The sequence below is a fragment of the Physeter macrocephalus genome, chromosome 16 (assembly GCF_002837175.3).
Source record: "Physeter macrocephalus isolate SW-GA chromosome 16, ASM283717v5, whole genome shotgun sequence".
In the NCBI taxonomy this organism is placed as follows: domain Eukaryota; kingdom Metazoa; phylum Chordata; class Mammalia; order Artiodactyla; family Physeteridae; genus Physeter; species Physeter macrocephalus.
The window spans coordinates 73,742,244-73,760,424 of NC_041229.1; the positions used below are offsets into that span (position 1 = coordinate 73,742,244).

General features: G+C 47.9%; 2 protein-coding genes across 2 annotated transcripts in view; one reads left to right on the forward strand and one right to left on the reverse strand.

Annotated features, from left to right (window-relative positions):
- Nucleotides 1-18,181, forward strand: part of LOC114487942 (neuron navigator 2-like) — a 229,328-nt gene that overhangs the window by 157,370 nt on the left and 53,777 nt on the right. Inside the window, exon 4 of the mRNA XM_028500908.1 lies at nt 9,047-9,119. Coding sequence (XP_028356709.1) covers nt 9,047-9,119 — 73 coding nt within the window. The remainder of the gene's footprint in view (nt 1-9,046; nt 9,120-18,181) is intronic.
- Nucleotides 12,764-13,837, reverse strand: LOC102975107 (26S proteasome non-ATPase regulatory subunit 9). The gene has a single exon (XM_028501173.2). It carries the CDS (start codon nt 13,783-13,785, stop codon nt 13,114-13,116), a length of 672 nt encoding a protein of 223 aa, XP_028356974.1. The 5' UTR covers nt 13,786-13,837; the 3' UTR covers nt 12,764-13,113.

Here is an 18,181-nt window from a genome sequence, read left to right on the forward strand (position 1 = left end):
GGGTGTTGAATTTTGTCAAAAGCTTTCTCTGTATCTATTGAGATGATCATATGGTTTTTATGTTTTAGTTGGTTAATATGGTGTATCAAAGTGATTGATTTGCATATACTGAAGATCCTTGAATTCCTGGGATAAACCCCACTTGATCATGGTGTATGATCCTTTTAATGTGCTGTTGGATTCTGTTTGCTAGTATTTTGTTGAGGATTTTTGCATCTATGTTCATCAGAGATACTGGCCTGTAGTTTTCTTTTTTTGTGACATTTTTGTCTGGTTTTGGTATCACGGTGATGGTGGCCTTGTAGAATGAATTTGGGAGTGTTCCTCCCTCTGCTATATTTTGGAAGAGTTTGAGAAGGATAGGTGTTAGCTGTGAAGAGCCTTTTTAAAGGTCTATGTGAGGTACCACCAGACTCTTGACATATGTCAACTCATGTACTCTTCAGTAATGCTATGAGATAGTTATCAGCATTCCTATATTACAGATGATGAATTTGAGGCTTGAAGCAGTTAATAATTTTCTTAGGGTTTTGTGGGTAGTTTCTAAGGGAACCAGAATCTAGTGTGGAGTTCCATATCTGTATCAATATATACTGTTCCTTAATAATTGTGATGGAATACAAGCACCTCCGGGAGAGGTGACATGTTGGGAGGCTAGTAGCAGGCCCTTCTGCCTTGGTGTGAATTGGTTTATCAGCATCTTTTCAAGAGAGGGGTTGCACCTCAGGTGATGGAGAGGAAAACCCAGGAGGAGGATTGGAAGGCAGACCAGATAAGCTTGTTTAATTCTCTGTTTTGCCAGAGGCCGACCCCAGACACAGCTTTGAGCATGTCATGGCCTGAGCACTATTGACCAGGGACATTCATATCAGAATTGACAACACACTAACAAAAACTGCCATTTATTGGGCACCTACTAAGTACCATACACATATCCTCTCATATGATAACCACCACCACCCTGAGTGGTAGGTGTTATATAATGTCCATTTTACAGATCAGGTCACTAATCAGGTTAAATTGCTGATGATCATAATTCAGTAAATGGCAGAATCAGGATTTGAACCCAGATCTGTCTGACCCCAAAGCCTTTGTTATCCTGTAAATATCACTCTTTAGCCCTGATCACTCCCCTTTTAGCATCTGTGTCAGCTCCTATTGGAGGCCTCCACTTGGAATAATCCCTTTCGGGAGTGCTAAGACGTTTGGTATCACTACTCTGAAATTGTAGGAGGAGATATGACGCGCAGAATGCTGTGCTCAGCGAACATGCCCAAAGGCATGCTTTGGGCCTTTCCGATGACGCTGTTCCCCGGTGGAGTTTTCACCCTCTGAAGGACTGCTGTATCCAAAAGCAGGTACTCTGCAGAGTTCAACTGTAGGCGTCTATTCTGGGAGCCTCCGGAGTGAGTACTGGCTTTGAGAAGTTAGCCACAGCTCCCGTTCCAGGTCTCTCTGTTTCAAGGGAAAAATCGAGAAGTCAGAAAATAATAGGGAAATGAAATATTCTAGGCGGTAGGAAGCAAAGTGGAAAAAGACAGTCGCTGGAGGAATTTGAGATTCTTGTTTTCAATTTTTTTTCTCCTCTAGAGAGACTTTTTTTGTATCCATATGGACTTACCCATTTGCTGTAACAGCAGAGAGACTCCTGTAAAATTTTTTTAAAAAGGAATTCTTGACAACATCTTGGAAAGCCTAAGTTATAAATATCATGAAAGATAAGGAGGATAACATTGCCAGATTAAAGGAAGGAGTCGGGCAAGGCATTAAAGCAGCACGAGAAACGATCTGACAGAGGGACTCAAGCTCCATCCAGCCCCCGAGTCCCACGTTCTTCAGCTTTCCGTTTCAAAGCCACCAAGAGAGCTAGAGATGACTTTCTGAAATCTTTGATGCTAGAATGGCCAGAGCTTAGACAGAAGGTATGGAGCCCCTTGTACTACCGGCCAAAGATGGCTTTATGTGTCTGTCAAGTAAGCAGCAGCATGTGGGGCTTACAGGGAAAGATGCTCCTGAACGTTTCCCCACGTGGGCGGATTTGAAGCACCAGCATGCATTTCCCTTTTTCTGGGGTCCCCTTCTAAAATTAAAACTACAGTGTCTGGGCCCTGCCCGCTCTGTCCTGTGGTGACGTGCATCTCCAGGACCATACTGTGACCCATGACCGTGGAAGTGACCATATGATGCTGCTGGACCCCAACATTGAAATAGGTAGAGAAAAAAGTGAAGCTGGAAAATCATGCATCGGGTCGTGGTCCCTAGGAATGCAGAGCAAAAAGGCAACGCTGGTGAGACAGGCATTTCGGAGGGCAGTTCCCCAAAGTACATTTTGGTTTGGTTTCATGGTTGGATTTCTTGTTTTTATTTTTTTCTTCTATTTTTATTTTTGGAAAGTGTCAGGGGAAGGAGTGTCAGGAGAGCATGGAGGCTTGTTAGATAGGAAACAGACTTCCTAGTACGTGTGACCGCAGATGCTGCCCTACCCTTCCCATCGCTCCCTGTCTCGGTGCCCAGCCTGGATGTCACTGGAGCCCCACCTTTTTTTTCTTTTTTTCTTTTTTTTTTTATCGGTACGCGGGCCTCTCACTGTTGTGGCCTCTCCCGTTGCGGAGCACAGGCTCCGGACGCGCAGACTTAGCGGCCATGGCTCACGGGCCCAGCCGCTCCGCGGCATGTGGGATCTTCCCGGACTGGGGCACGAACCCGTGTCCCCTGCATCGGCAGGCGGACTCTCAACCACTGCGCCACCAGGGAAGCCCTAGAGCCCCACCTTGAAGGCACTGATTGATCCATCCCTAACACAACATAGCCCATCCTGCAGCTTTCAGACCAGAGGGCTTGGCCTGGCTGCTGTTGCCATGGTAATGGAGAATCAAGGCTTCCTTAAGAACAGGAAGGACCCCTCCCTTCTCTCCTTTTCCACATCAGCTCCTGAAAATGGCCCAGCACTCTGCTTTTGCTGTGTGTCCTCTCTCATTGCTTTTCTCCTTTGCTCACTGGCCTCCGGTCATTCCAGCTCTTTTGGTTCCCAGAATGTGCTGGGCTGCAACCTGCATGAAAGCTCTCCAGCCTTAGGTCCCCTGTGATGGGGATGTTCTTCTCTTCCCCACTCTCGGTGCCCAGCTCACTCTTACGTCTCAGCTCAAATTTCCCTTCAGTCAACAAACATTCTCGAATACCTACCATGCTCCCCATACTCTTCTAGGTGCTTGGAGCTACATCAGTGAACAGAACAGACAAAAAGCCCTGTCTCTGTGGACCAACTTGCTATCTCTTCCTTAAATTCTTACCTGGCTCCCCATCCCCCCAGGCTAGATCCTGTCCTTTAGTACATGACAGATGCTATTGGTGTACTGTTTATCTAGTGCCAGTTCCCCTACATTAGACTGTAGGTTCTAGAGGGTCAGGGATTATGTCTCTTTTATTCACCACTGTATACCCAGTACCAACACATTTCCTAACACCCAGAGGTGCTCAGCAAATATGGATGAAGAAATGGATAAATGAATGAATGAATGACAATTGTTTTTGTTGACAAGTAGCATTATCAGGTGTGAAGATCACACACACTTCTGGGAGGAAGTTGTTTGTGTTGATAAGAGGCTCAAGAAGAAGCTACACTGTGCTTTCACTGTCCCTAGAACTTGCAAGTTCTCGCTCAGCCTTATCTGGGGTCTAGGTCTCCCACTACTTAAGCTCTAGGCGTTTCATGATTTTTTAAAAATTGCTGTGACCATGCCTGACTTTAATGCAGCATCTGTTTGCCTCCCTTCCAATTTCATCTTCTCAGGAAGGAGACCTTCAAGGGGTGCGGTGACAAACTCTGAACTCATAAAAACCAGCACCCCATTTACTCGTTATGCCCAGAGCCCCATCTTCCCCTGGGCTGCGATAGTGCCGGTAGAGATGGTCTTCGTGTGCATTAATCATTTTCATGAGCTTTGCACTCAGCTACACTGGTATTCAGAGAAAAATGCTACCATGACAACTGCCACAACAGATGGTATTTGATCAGTCTCTAAGCTACGGAGGAGATATACAGCAGTGCTTCTGAGGTTTGCATATTTTATGTTATCATGAGACCCAGTCCAGCCTTAATCATGATTGAAATGTGAAGTTTTCCATTTGCCTCTGATCCCCCCTCCCTTCTCTTTCCAGTTGTTTGCCATTTGTTTTGATTTTCCTTGCTCTGTGCCTGGCCTGTTTGGGGATGTATTTCTGGATGTGGGAGACATACGCTACAACATACATGGTCCCTGGAAGTTGCCCTGCAGGTCTAAAGTTTAGAGACTGTTGAGAGCTGTTCAGCTTTGGAATGGAGAGCCTGGCTGAGAGTGGGAGAAAGGCTTAATTGCAGCCTTTCTCTCTTGGATGTTCATGGACCACACAGGGTGGAGGCCACATATGGCCCCAAACAAAGGGAAACTCTGAGAAGTATATCTTGGTCTTGGTTTGTCCCCTTACTCTGCCCTCTCCTCCATCCAGCTCCTTTCTGCTCCCAGGGTCTCCGGTGTTGTGGTCCCCCTTCTCAGCTTCCTGCCTCTACCCCAGCTAGCGCTGCAGACTCCAGGAGCTTGATTCCAGAGCTCTTGGACCCATTTCTATGGCAACACTACAACAGCCTTCTCACCCAGTGCCCCCTCCCCACCCATCAGCGACACTGGAATGTCAGACTTCACACAGATTTTTTTTCAGCTAATTTTGGAAAGTAGTTTATATTGGCCACTATGTGTTAATGAACAACTTTCGTTGTATTTACATACTTTGCTGGTGAAGAGTCTTTTCCTTCACTCTGCCTCTCAACTTTAACAGGATCCTCATCTTGCACTGCATGTCTGGATCCCATATGAGCCATGAGCCTCGTTAAAGATGGGCACTGAGACCTCACTGTGCTGTGTTGAGTGCCCCAGGGTCCTGCCACCGTCCTGTCCCCTCCAGTGATGTGGTGGGAGTTTGCAACCTCAGTCCTACTGGAGGATGGATTGTTTACCTGAACAGTATTTATAAGAAAACCTTAAGGTGAATTTGAATCACAAGAGAGCGTGGATCAAAGAAACATTCTCCTCTTCTGATCTCATTCCAAGTGAAGCGGGAGGTTGGAATCTACATCTGACCCTATGCTGCTTCCCAGCCCCATGCCCTTCCTGGGGTGCAGATGAAAAGAGCGTGGGTCTCGGCCGCCTTGTCGGGAGTGATTTTTAGCCTTAATGGAACATTATTAAACAGTGGATTTGAAACTTGAGGAATGTTTTTTGAACTCCTCTGTGAGCAGAGAATTCATGGTAGAGGGGAAAAAATTCAAGGCGCTTGATGGGCTTATGAATCGTCTTTTAAATGATGACCCAAGTTCTTATTTTCAGGTTTTACATTTTCTGGGAGTGCAATCTGGCCATCTGGATAGTGTTCCCCGTTTCATCTCCTCTTTAGGAGAAAGCATTCCTAATGCCCTTAGGTCTCCTCCTTCACCTAATGTAGGGAGATCCTAGTGCTTCCCTTGTTTGTGTGCTCTGATTCTCCTGGAAATGGACAGGAGTTGGGGGGTGTATGTTGAGTGGCTCTGTGGACCGACCCTAAAGAGAAGGATTATGTAAACGTGGGCTCCTGGACTGGGGGTAAGACTCTGGACCAACACTGTCAAAAGAATCGAGCACAATGCCTGGCACAGAGCAGACATTGGCACAATGATGTTGATTGAGTGATTGAAAGAATCATATCCCTCAGGTTTCTCAGCCTTGGCACTGCTGACATTTGGGGTTGGAGAATTCTTTGTTGGGAGGGAACTGTTGTGTGCCTCGTAGGGTGTTGAGCCACATCCTTGGCCTCTGCTCACTAGATGTCAGTTCCCCTCAGTGTTGTGACAACCCAAAATGTGGCCAGATGCCCCCTGGGGGGCAAAATCTTCTTCCTTTCCCAGTCTCCCTTACTCAACAAAGAACTATCGATCAGAATTATGAAATTGGTTGACAGAATGATAGGACTGTAACAAAAATCAACAAGAGAGGAAATATTCTAGGTAACCTGTTTATAATTATTTCTGCCCTTACCAGAATTTAACATTTAAAAAGAAAGCCCCGTGGGTGAATTGAAATGTACCAAGGGTAGCCTTGCAAGAAGAAGTTGCCATGGACTTTTTAAAAAAAAATTTATTATTATTTATTTATTTTTGGCTGCATTGGGTCTTCGTTGCTGCCCGCGGGCTTTCTCTAGTTGCGTCGAGTCAGGGCTACTCTTCGTTGCGGTGCGCGGGCTTCTCATTGCGGTGGCTTCTTTTGTTGTGGAGCACGGGCTGTAGGCGCGCAGGCTTCAGTAGTTGTGGCTCGCAGGCTCAGTAGTTGTGGCGCATAGGCTCTAGAGTGCAGGCTCAGTAGTTGTGGTACACGGGCTCAGTAGTTGTGGCGCATGGGCTCTAGAGCGCAGGCTCAGTAGTTGTGGTACACGGGCTCAGTAGTTGTGGCGCATGGGCTCTAGAACGCAGGCTCAGTAGTTGTGGTGCACAGGCTTAGTTGCTCTGCGGCACGTGGGATCTTCCCAGACCAGGAATCGAACCCGTGTCCCCTGCATTGGCAGGCGGGTTCTTAACCACTGCACCACCAGGAAAGTCCTACCACAGACTTTAAATGGTGCTACATACATCAAATGCTCCATAGATGTGACAAGGAAATGTACTTCATGCTCCTTGGAGGGAAAATTCTATAGAATTGCAGTGTCGTAGTAGAGCAGTGCTTTTCTTGCATATGTTGGCAGGTGTCCCTTTTTTTTGTATTTAGTGTCACACTGCCACACTGTTGCTGAAAAACTAAACCTACCCATGTCAGCCCACCTACATGACACTTCCCAGGATAAATATCAATACCAAGTGCACTATTTTTGATTTTGCATTAACAGATTCAGGGGTGGTCAGATTTCTCTTCTCATTTGCTATGGGGTCATAATTGCCAAAGCCTCCCTTCAGGGCCATGTGTAAGGTATTACATTAGAAGAAGTAGGGTAGGGTCCTGTATAACACAGGGTACTGTATTCAGTATCCTGTGATAAACCATAATGGAAAAGAACGTATATATAACTGAATCACTTTGCTGTACAGAGAAATTAACACAATATTGTAAATCAGTTATACTTCAGTAAAATAAATTTTAAAAAATAAAAAATAAACAATAAAAACACATACACACCACAAAAAAAAAAGTAGGATAGTATAGCAAGAGACAAGCGGTAGAAGAGGAATTTTATAAGTTTACTGTGATTTAAATACTAGTGCGTTTGTGTAGAGGCCACAAATCCTTTTGAATGGTTTTGGTCTATTACCACTGTATACAATATCATGAAATAAGGATTGGTATTTTCTCAAAAGCAGGGTTTTGTAATAGAGCACAATAACATTTAGAGAGATGATTTGTATTACACTTCTACATGGAAGCCAATTGCTCCAAAACACCTTGCCCAGGGGCCTCTCAGCCGTTCTCTTCCTTCTTCGTCCTCCCCCTCGCCCCCCTTCCCTCCAAGGTGGTAGCACTTGGATGTCACTGTCAGTCATCCTGCGCTGGAAAGAAGAAAGGAGAGTTTAAAGCCATCTCATTTTTCCTCCCTCTTTGTAAGAAACAATTTTCTGCGATGGTGGCAGGCATAACGTGTAGCATCGGCATTTATTTCGTTTGTAGGAAATTGCATTCTACCCCTTTTCTTAGAGATGAAAAAATGTCTCCCAGATGAAGACCCTGGAAGGTGAGCTGTAAGCTGGGAAAGAGATTGGGAACCTGAGCTAAAAAATGTGAGGCTGGAGTGGCCTCAAGCTCAGGGTTGAGCGGATTCTTTTAGAATGGATGCAGTTTTATTCAGGTGTCCCTGAGCTTAATTTAACGTGTTTGGAAGCTGTGAAGGCTGGGAGCAGAGAAGGAGAATGCCAGACATCAGGGGAGGGTGGACATGAACTTCAGGAAGACTGCCTTGGAGCCAGACTGAACTCAAATGAGAGCTCGTAAAATGGAGACACTTCACTCTGTGGCTCTGAAGGAGCCATCAGGATATTGCTTGGGGGAGGGGAGGGAGAAGGGTCACATGTACGCTGTGAAAGAGTCATTTATGAGTTCACAACAAACCCCATGGGTCAAATACTGGTTGGAGTTCATAAGCGTGTGGCTGGAGCCTGGGAAGTCGGGCGGGGGCTGAGGGGTTGCGGAGGTAAGGAAGATCTCTGCCGTGAAATGCAAACCGTGTGAAATCCAAAGTTCCCTGTGCCAAGTCCAAGGCAGTTTTTCTTATTTTTGGTCACCGTTGACATGAATCGAGCCCGAGCAGTTTCCTGTAGACCAAAAAATAATTAGCCCTGACAACTGAAGGCAAATCAGACCTTTGGGAATGATCTAATTGCTCTTTCCTGAGGGCTGGACGTGAGCTTGCCCTTGGCCGTGGCATCAGCCCTGGAAAGCCTGGGAGGCCTCCCAGACCCTGGTGGGGTCGGGTCCCTTCTGCCACAGAAAACACAGAGGACAGAGAGGTTCCGTGAGTTTGCAGCTCTCCCTGTCCTCTGCGATGCCTGCCATCCTGAGAATTTTGTGAGTAAACGCTACCCAGACTCCTGCTGAGACGCCCATTCACTATGCTTGACTGCCCACCTCTTCGGGGGCTGGGAAGTCTCTCCCAGCTGCTGGTAGGTGGAAGGGTCTCCTAACCTTGTCCCCACCTCTGTGCTTCTGGCAGCTGCTCAAGTGTTCAGGATAGCACTGGTGACGGTGATCAACACGAGAGCTCCAATTCCACCCTGGTTATTTTTGGCAGCCGCGAGCAATCCGAGGCCTTGACTTTTGGCGCTGTGTGTGGTTGGGATATTAGGTAGCCTTTTCCTGTGCAAGTACAGACAAAGGAGAGTACTGACCTGCATCCATCTATCCATCCGGTGTTTTCATGTCATTTTTTCCTCTTTGAGAACCTTAGCAAATGCACAGTGAACCCTCTCTCTGACATAGACTTTTGTTCCTAATAAGAGATGGCTCTGGAGAAGACTGAACATTTATTGAGTGTATATTGTTGTTTTTTTTCCCCCCCCTAGATTGAAAACATAGATGCCTGCTTGAATTTCCTGGCAGCTAAGGGAATAAACATCCAGGGGCTGTCTGCAGAAGGTGAGTCTGAGCGCTTGTCATAAAGCTGCCCTTTCATCCTTCGAAATGCCCACCTGTTACTTATTGATGACATTTTTAGAGTTAAGCCACGGGGTGCTGGTGGGCTTTTCCGGTTTTGTCTCTTTCTGGTTTTGAGGCCACTCAGTGCTTGTCTACACTTGAGGGTGCCAACTTTTTGACAACCTAAAGAATCTCTCTGAGAGTGCCAATCCAACTGTGCCAGCCTTGTCGGCAAGACACGGAGGGAGCAGGAAAGACGGAGCTGCTTCTCTTTGAGAAGGGCTTCATCAAACAACACCGATTTGATTCACGCGACCGGCAATTTAGTTAATTATCAAGCCAAGCCTTATCTGTGGGAGAGAGAACACTTAACCACAGAGCATATTTAAACTGTGCAAGTTCCCAGGGAAAAATGCCTAATCCTTATCTCTTAATTTTATTAGAAGAAGCAGCACTTTTCCTAGCTCCGCCCCCCGCCCCCCGCAAAAAAAGCACGTGATTTATTAACGAGGTGCTCCATTTTGACATCGTGATTAGTTTTTCATTAACTCCAATTTGGTGGCTAATTAGCACATTAGCGTTGGCTGGTGGTTCGCTGTTCATTAGGTGTTGGTCTGGAGATGGCCGGTCTGAATTCTCAGCCTCCTCGGGCAACAGCTCACTCTAGAAACTTGCTCTGTCTCTCTCCTGTTTGTAAATACAAGCAGCTGCTAGCTCCAGAGCAGCCATAGGCCCCAGCATCCTCCCAAACTCATTAGGCTGCACCTCCTCCAGTTTTCCCAGAACAGGTAGAGCAGTGTGGGCCTCAGATGACACCGCCTTTCCCTATCCTGGTCGCGTTTTGCAGAGTTTCTGGTTAGCACTGACTCTGGTAGTTAGGGTTGGGGAAGCGGGGAGCGGTGCGGAAGGACGCGGCCCAGTGGAGCGTAAGTTTGCAAGCGTGATCCTTTTCGGGCCTGTTCCTTGCCTTTGCTCTGCTGTGTGGTGGAAGCTTGGCTTTCCTGGCTGTGTTTCGGGACTGTAGTCTCTTCCAGTGTTGCGGCTGGGCGTTGCTATTGGTGTCTCGTGTCTCTGCATGGAATTCCCCAAGTGGGACCTCTAACAGGCTGGGGCTGCCCCGGGTCAGACACGGTCACCCTGCTTCCAGAGGTCTCTGAGGCAGCTTTCGGTGGTCAGCCTTAATCTCAGCTCCGAGAGAAGGGTCCGTGGAGGATTCCTTTGCTCTGGGCACTGGGCCCTCCTCCACGGGGGATGAGATCTAGGCTGAATGGCATGTGGCATGCGCATTGCCGGGGCGTGAGGGGTTGGTGGTGTTTCCATGGAGAGGTAGGGAGATGCAAATTTCTATTCCAAGGAGCACATTGCTTCCTCCTGGTAGAGAGTTCTCGTGCTGGTGGAGGTGGCAGGCACACATTCCTCCTAGGTCCTGGGCATGATTGGATCCTGTGCAGCCCACCCACAGCAGAGCATCAGCAGGGCCTTGTCTTCTACAAGTCACGCTTAGCAGAAAGTGCTCCAGGGGATGCAGACTCTGTAGGCCAGCTTCATCTCATGTGGCCTGGAGGTGACCCTGGCCACCCCGCCATCTGTCTACCCACTGTCCTGCCTTCTGCCTGTCCGGTCTCTCCCCTGCCCCATCTTCTCTACACCTTAGGGCATAGAGAATCTACTCAACAAATATTTGCTGAGTGTATAAGTACCAACTGTGCTTTTAAGGCTTTTATCTGCATCAGCTCCAGCTCTCACAACTGACGTTGGAATTTATAATATGCTGAGTTTACACATGAGGAAATTTTCCCTGAGAGAAGTTATGAAGCCCGCAGTGGGTGAGTGGCCGGGCCAGGACTGGAACCCAGGTCTGTGATTCCGGAGCTCCTGTTCATGGTGTCTTTGGGGAAGGCAGACGGATGAAAGCAATCAAAAAAGATCTAGAACCTTTGTTGGCTGGAACACTGTCTCGGAAGATGCTGGGCAGCCCGTGAAGGCATATCGCGCAGACAGACTCAGCCCCAGCCCCCTGGTCGATGGTGGGATGTGGCCCTTGTGAGTCTGAGCAGAGAAGAGCAGACTGGAACCAGTGTGTTGAGGAATCAGTCACTGGGGTATAACCATGAAGTAAGTTTTTCAGTAACTGACCCCACCTGTGCTATGTTGACCCCCATCTTTCCTGCTTGGTTGAGACTCATTTAATGCTACCTGGGCCAGAGCCTATTCTCTTCAGTCTTGTGCAGTTATTAGAACAGATTTATGTCAGTGCTTAAGACTCAGTCTTGTTCATTTTTAAACTTCAGTCTCAGACTCAAAGCTCTTTTCCCCGGTGCCCCCCAGTGCAGGTGGCTTTGGAAGGCTGAGGGGGGCTGGGGGGTGTGATGACTTGACTTCCTTTCCCTTCCCTCGTTCCTGTGCCTGAGCCTCCAGGATTGGGGCAGCAGCAGAGACAGCAGAGTTCTGCTGGTGGTGAAGTTGCTGCCCTCCTCTTGGTGGGCCATCATTGCCACTGTCCCCAGTGGGGGTCTCTGCATGCCCTGCTGACCGGCACTCACTCCATGCTGCTCCCAGGGCCTCGGTAGTCTCTTGTGAGATTTGACCACTCTTCTAGCTCACCCCCAGCTGGTAGCAGTCACATTCCATCCCCCTGATTCAGGCCCCTCTTCGTCCCCACACTAAGTGGTCCTGGTAAGGCTGTAGACGTCAGTCTCACTGTCCCTGCGTTACCCACCATAGAGCAGCAGGAATGTGTGGGCTCTGTCTTCCACTTGTAGTGATGGAACAGGCCTCCTGTCGCCTGGAAGTCTCCACCATACAATCTCCCTCCAGCTCTTTCCCCCCAGCTTAGGTGGCAAACAGGCAGATCTGCCAGGTCCCTGCTCAGCAGGTGTCCCAGCTGGGCACTGGAACACCAGCACCACCACCTGGAGTTATTCTCTTGAAGCCTCTACTCCCTCGACTTCAAGGAGTGCAAGGACCCCACTGTCTTGCTCCTTGGTGAGGGGAGGAGATATCCTGTCTCTGTGATCATCAATCATGACCACCCACGCCCACCCTCGATGACATTCTCTCATCTGGATCTTCTTATGTTGATTTTGGGCGCGGTGGGTAGAGGCTGGTGATGATGGTCTTTGGTTGTAAGACTGATTCTGGACTAGTGCAGTCTTGTGGGAGGGTGACTGGTCCCAACTTCTGGCAGTTCCTTGAACTTACAAAGCAAGGGTACTTAGAGCCTGTTTTCCTCAAATGGGCCTTATTCACAATTTCAGGGCTACAGGAAGTACCTCCACTTGACATACTGTTAAGTTATAGGAGTGGAAATCATGTATTAAGGACCCACCACGTACAGTCGCTGGGCTAATTGTTGTACACATTTTAGTTTATATCCTATTTAATCCCCCACAGCAACCTTCCGAGATCAGTATTCGTATTACCCCATCTTACAGATGAGGAGACTACGGCCCAAAGAGATTGTTCCATGTGGCAAAAGGGAGGCCCACAGGGTCAGCAGTGGTCAAGCTACTCACATCTGCTGATTCAAGTCCTGGTATTTTCTACTGCTCACCACTATCTACACTTCTAACCACCCCCATAACTACTAGAAAATCATTATCGTGTTTAAAGAAATCATGTAATCTTTTTCTTTTTTTTTTAACACTGTAAAACTGTTTATTTGGGGGAAAGAAACAAAATTTCTAGAAGCATAAAGTCACATCAGCACCTACCAGAATAACTCCCGCCCACTTGCTCACAATCCAGAGGATTCCCATTTAGGGCCATGGCCTAATTTGCAAAAGATGATACACACAAATCAAGTTTTTAACAATGCGTTAATCCCAAGAGATCACACTGGGAGGCCACAGCTTTTCCACCACCTAGAAGTTCAGACTCCCAGCCTCTTCCAGATCCTTGAGCTTCAGGAAGAGAAGAGAAGGAGGACGTGCCCCCTAGACCCAAGGCTGGGGCCAAGGGAATATGCTTTCCTGCTTCTGTTCCCCCGGGACAGTCATCTTTGCAAAGGAATAATGTTGCAACCCAGCAGTCCTTTTCCCGCCCAGCGTGCTGGCACGAGTCTAAGCTGGTATTTCTCCCCTCTGCGGATCACGGTCACATTCAGGGGCTTCCCCTCACTGTGCTGGACCACACTGCCAATGTTCTGCAGCGACTGGAAGTTTTGGGTGTTCACAGAGCCAGACTCCACTATCTCGTCATCCACTTGCAGACCTGCGATGCTGGCAGGGGAGCCGGGGCTGATGCTGTTCCCTGTGGCGAAGGCCTGAGCAGGGCTGAGGTCCTGGCTCTGGCCCAGGCCATGGCTCACGGCCTCCCTGTGGGCCTCGGCCAGGTCCCGGGCCTGCTTCTCCTTGTTACGAGCATGCAGCTGGTGCAGGGCCTCCTGCACCTGCTTCATCACCGCCTTGTGATCGTTCTGCAAGCAGACGATGTTGTGCCTTGCGGTTCGGACTTGGTGCAGGTCCACGTCTGCCCGGGGGTAGCCCTCGCAGTCCACCAGTGGCTCGTTCATCCCGATGCCTTTTTGGCTCTCCAGCACGTCATAATTGGCTCTGATTTGCGCCTCGATCTCCTCCTTGCGCCGTATCAGTTCCTGTATGTCCCTGACAGTCACCCCGCTGGCCTCCGGGGAGCCTCCGCTCTGCCTCGTTTCCTTCTCCGACATCGTGAACCTCGGCCCGGGAGCCCGGACGGCCGGTCCGCGGATGCCCGAGCGAAATCATGTAATTTTAATGCTCTTTGTTTTCCTTTTGAAGATGATTGATTGCCCTGAGGCTCCTCCTCTGATTTAAAAAAAAAAAAAAAAATCAGCGGTTGGAAAGCCTCATAGGCACATCTCCACCCTTTCCCAGTGACTAAAGCCGGGTTTGGAACCTGGGAGGGTGTGTGCACCTGTCCTTGAAGCATCTCAGCAGCTCAGGCCCTGTCCTGGCCTGCCTGCGAGAGAGCCACAGGGAGCCTTTGTTCCAGGGCACAGACAGCTGATGCCTGCGAGCAGGGGCTGCAGGCCCAGGGGAGCACCGTGGAGATGCTGCTGGTTTGGGGCTTTTCCTGTCCCCTGCGTGTTCCCCAAGATCGGACCCATCCGCTTGCTCCTGGAGACTTGCCAGAGTCCTGTGAGCTTGGGCCTCAGCCTGCCCGGGGTGATTTTCTAGATCACTTCAACCCCTCACTCCACCTGTCACAACCATCTGTAAACCTGTTCCTGTGAGGAGGAATGGCCTTTATCCCTGGGAGTTTTGAGAACACCTGGGGTTTGCGCTACCTGGCCCTGAGCCCATCCTCCTGTAATGGGGAAGCGGCGGTCTAGAGGTGAAGACATATCCTATTTAGTTAAGCACGCATTTGCTGGGCACATCCTATATGCCAGGCACAGTGCTAGGTACACGGAGAGTCACGTCAGTCATACAAAACTAGCTTTAAATTCCAATTAATGAGAGAGCTGTACTGGTGGTATGTACAGGATCCAGTGGTGCCAAAGAAGGCTACGATCAGCTCTGCCTGGGGTACGCAGGGGCTTCTCAGAGACGGTGATGTTTCTCCTGGGTTTTGCAGGTTGAATAGGTTTTCACCAATCGGAAAAGGAAGGTGAACGGAAATTTAGATAGAAGTTGGGGCATAGGTAATATGATGGGAACAAAGGACTAGCTTTTTATGCGTCTTCCAGGTTGGAGAAACAGAGGCAGGAAGATGCTTCCAGGTGACTCTAACAGGGCGTATATGCTTTAGGAGTGAAATCGGTTGCTGACTTGATTAGTTCAGACCTGGGTTTGCTGCCCTGATGGCCAGAGACCTGATGCTGAGCTTTCTCCTCCTTTCATCCTGAGCCAGAAAGCAGGAGGTTTTTCTGCACCGTTAGGGTAAAAACAGCACGTAGATTGTCTCCATCTCTCCCCAAGCACGTCACCTGAGTTTGGCGGTGAGCGGGGCCATTTCTGTCCTTCACCGGCAGGGGGCCCTGTTGGCTCTGTTCCCACCCCCTCATCTACTTCCCCTGTGGGCAGAGTCACTGAGGAGCTTTGCTGAGCAGTACACAGAAGGGCTGCCAGAGTGGGGTGGAACGTTACATGCTGAATGTGAGTGATGTAGACGGTCCAGCTGGAGGAGTAATGCCACAGAATCCACAATCCCGAATCAGCCGGGTGACCTTACACCGTGGCTTAAGGGGATTGAATAGGAATTCTGAGACTGCGGTCTGAGGCAGCCCCCCCTTTGGCTCCCAATCCCTTTCCTACAAAGCAGGTTTCTTTGTATTAGATTATTCCAATGATTGTGCCTTACTAAAGCAGGTCTGAGGTTTCTTTTAAACGATATTGAAAGAGAATAACTCTATTATCCTCCCTTCTTGCCCAACATCCCCCTAAAGCATCCATGCAGATTAGCGCCAGCCGGTGGGTATGGAGATCAGTCAGAACCCAAGGAGGTTCGGAATCAACGCCGTACTGAATTCTAGTGGAAATTGGACTATGGCCCGTGTAGTTTATTCTTCAGTTTACGTGGATGCAGCCATAGGAGAGAAAGAAGAACAGGGTTGTCATGCTGGTTTAGATACCAGCCTAGCTCATGTCTCCTTAAACAAGTCATATCTCTCTAGGTCTACAGTTATTTCCTTCTCTACAAATCAGGAGGGTGAGGATAGTTGATCAGAAACAGAATGATGTTCTTTTTCCAAAGCCTCGGGAAATGTCATGAGGGGAACATTTTTGTGGGCTGGTGGATTTTGTTTTTAGACAGCCTGTGGAGCCAGCTTACCAGGCCTCGTGGCACACAGAAAAATGCCATTTGGAAATAGGAAGAGAACACAATTCTAGCTATTTTGGACCACCCATGGCATAAACTGTGTGGCTCGTTCCCAAACAGAGCATTCACCACGCTTGAGTCCTGTGTTCTGAAAGGAAAATTAAAACAGTCCAAATGTCTGCCAACTAGTGAATGGATAAAATGTGGTCTATCCATATAATGGGATAATACCCAGCAATATAAAGAAACAAACTAGTGATGACGCTGTCACCTGGATGAACCTTACAAACATTATGCTCCGTGGAAGAAGCCAGATGCAAAAGACTGCACATCACATGATTGTCATTTATGGGGAAATGCCCAGAATAGGCAAATCAATAGAAACAGCAGATCAGAGGTTGCCTGGGGGAATGGGTTTGGGAATTGACTGCACATGAGCACTCTTTAGGGTGATGGAAATATTCTAAAACTAGAATTTACTAAACTTACTAAAAATCATCACACACTTGACTTTATGGATATAAACTATATCTCAGTAGAGCTGGTTTGTTTGTTTGTTTGTTTGTTTGTTTTAAAAAGATGACCATTGAGTTTTCTGTAAAATGAGATTATCATGGTTGCTTTTCTTTTTGACTCCTGTGGCCTGGAGGGGATGTGCAGGAAGAAGGGCTTCTTAGTCTTCTCGTAGTTGAAGAGCTCTGTGCTGAGTTCTGAGGGGGCTGCAGGTACAATGACGGTATTTTCTGAACCAAAAAGGGAAATACAGAGTCAGGCCATGTCCTAGGTGCGTTGCCCTTATTTTCTCATTAATCCTCTGTTAATTCTCATAGCATCCCTGTGGGGAAGGTGTGGCACACATATGCCAATTTTGAAGAAGAAAACTGAGGCTCAGAGAGGTTGACTCTTGGAAAAACTTTGAAGTCCATAAATGATGAACTAGAGGGATTCAAACCTAAGTCTTTGTGGCTCTAACAATCAGTGATCTTTATAAGAAAAATGCTTCCTCCTAAGAAAAAGTGTATTTCTGAGAGCACTGCACTCTGTCACAAATAAAAAGATGCTTTCGGGAATAATAGAACAGTTATGAACAATAAATGACTGAACATCCACAGCAGGGAGAGAATATGACAGAGCCAGCTCCATTCATCTGCCCGGGGCTGGGCAGGTAGGTTAAGGGGGTCCCGATGTGGATATGCCTGCTTTTTGCAGGGGGCAACCCCTGAGCCCTTGGATATGCTGAATTGCTAGTTCTTCCCTTCTTTTGTTTTTCTTGCATGGTTTTAAAAAAATGTATTATGGGGTATTTGACACATCCCATGATACAAGAATACTTCTAGAAGGAGAATAAAGAATACTTATATGGCCATGAGCTAACTTAAATAAAACATTATCTGCTGTGCTTTTCAATACACGACCCATGATGGGTATGTAAGTAAGCCTGGTTACACCATGTTGGGAGCCTGGGCTTTGAGCTGGAAAAACCTCGATTCAGATCCCAGCTCCGGCATTTATTACCTTGGAGAGGTTACAGACCTTTCTGAGCCTCTGTTTCCCCTTAAGTAAAAGGGAGGTAATAGGTCTCATTTTCCGGGTTGTAGGGATTAAACGGGATCATGTATGTAAAAAGCTTCTCTTGATATATACTAATTAGTAGTAGCTCTATAAAAGGCACTAAAATCTTACATAGATTTCATCTGTCATGATTATAGCTCTGTTTTCACCCTTCAGGGAATTCAGTTTTATGGGGAAATTGGTTTCCCCGAGTTCCTTAACAGGTCGTCACCTGCACGCCAGCCCTTGATTCTGTCCTGCCTCCTGTCACTGTCCAGCTGAGGGCCCAGGGGTGTGTCCCTTTACCCTCCATCTGCCCATGAGGAGAATGCCCATTTTAAAGAAGAACACTGAGACTCAGAGGTTGAATCTTACAAAAAATCTATAAACTGAATCATCCCAGCCAAGCCTCACACTCTGTGACCTTGGTGTCCTTGTCAGAACATTTAGAAGCAGAAGCGGAACAGGCCCCGGGTGTGTTCTCCTTTGGTTTCCTTAGGATGGAGAAGGAAGCAGAGCTGAGTGGTTAAAGCTGAGCTACCCAAAGAAACTGGGGGACTTTCGCACATCCGGGGAAACTTTCTGTGCTCCCTGCATTGCACACAGGGGTTTACGAGCATCTTGACTTGTCCAAGTCAGCCCTGGCTTACACCTGTTTTCCTAATGTAATCAAGAACTTCTCCCTCCCACTCTCAAAAATGATGTAATTTGCATGATAAATTATAAGGTCACATGGTAAAAACCATAATTTTTAAGGCATGAAACCGGAG

Excerpts from the sequence above, each read along its gene's own strand:
- LOC102975107 (XM_028501173.2), bottom strand. The coding sequence starts at position 13,785 with ATGTCGGAGAAGGAAACGAGGCAGAGCGGAGGCTCCCCGGAGGCCAGC.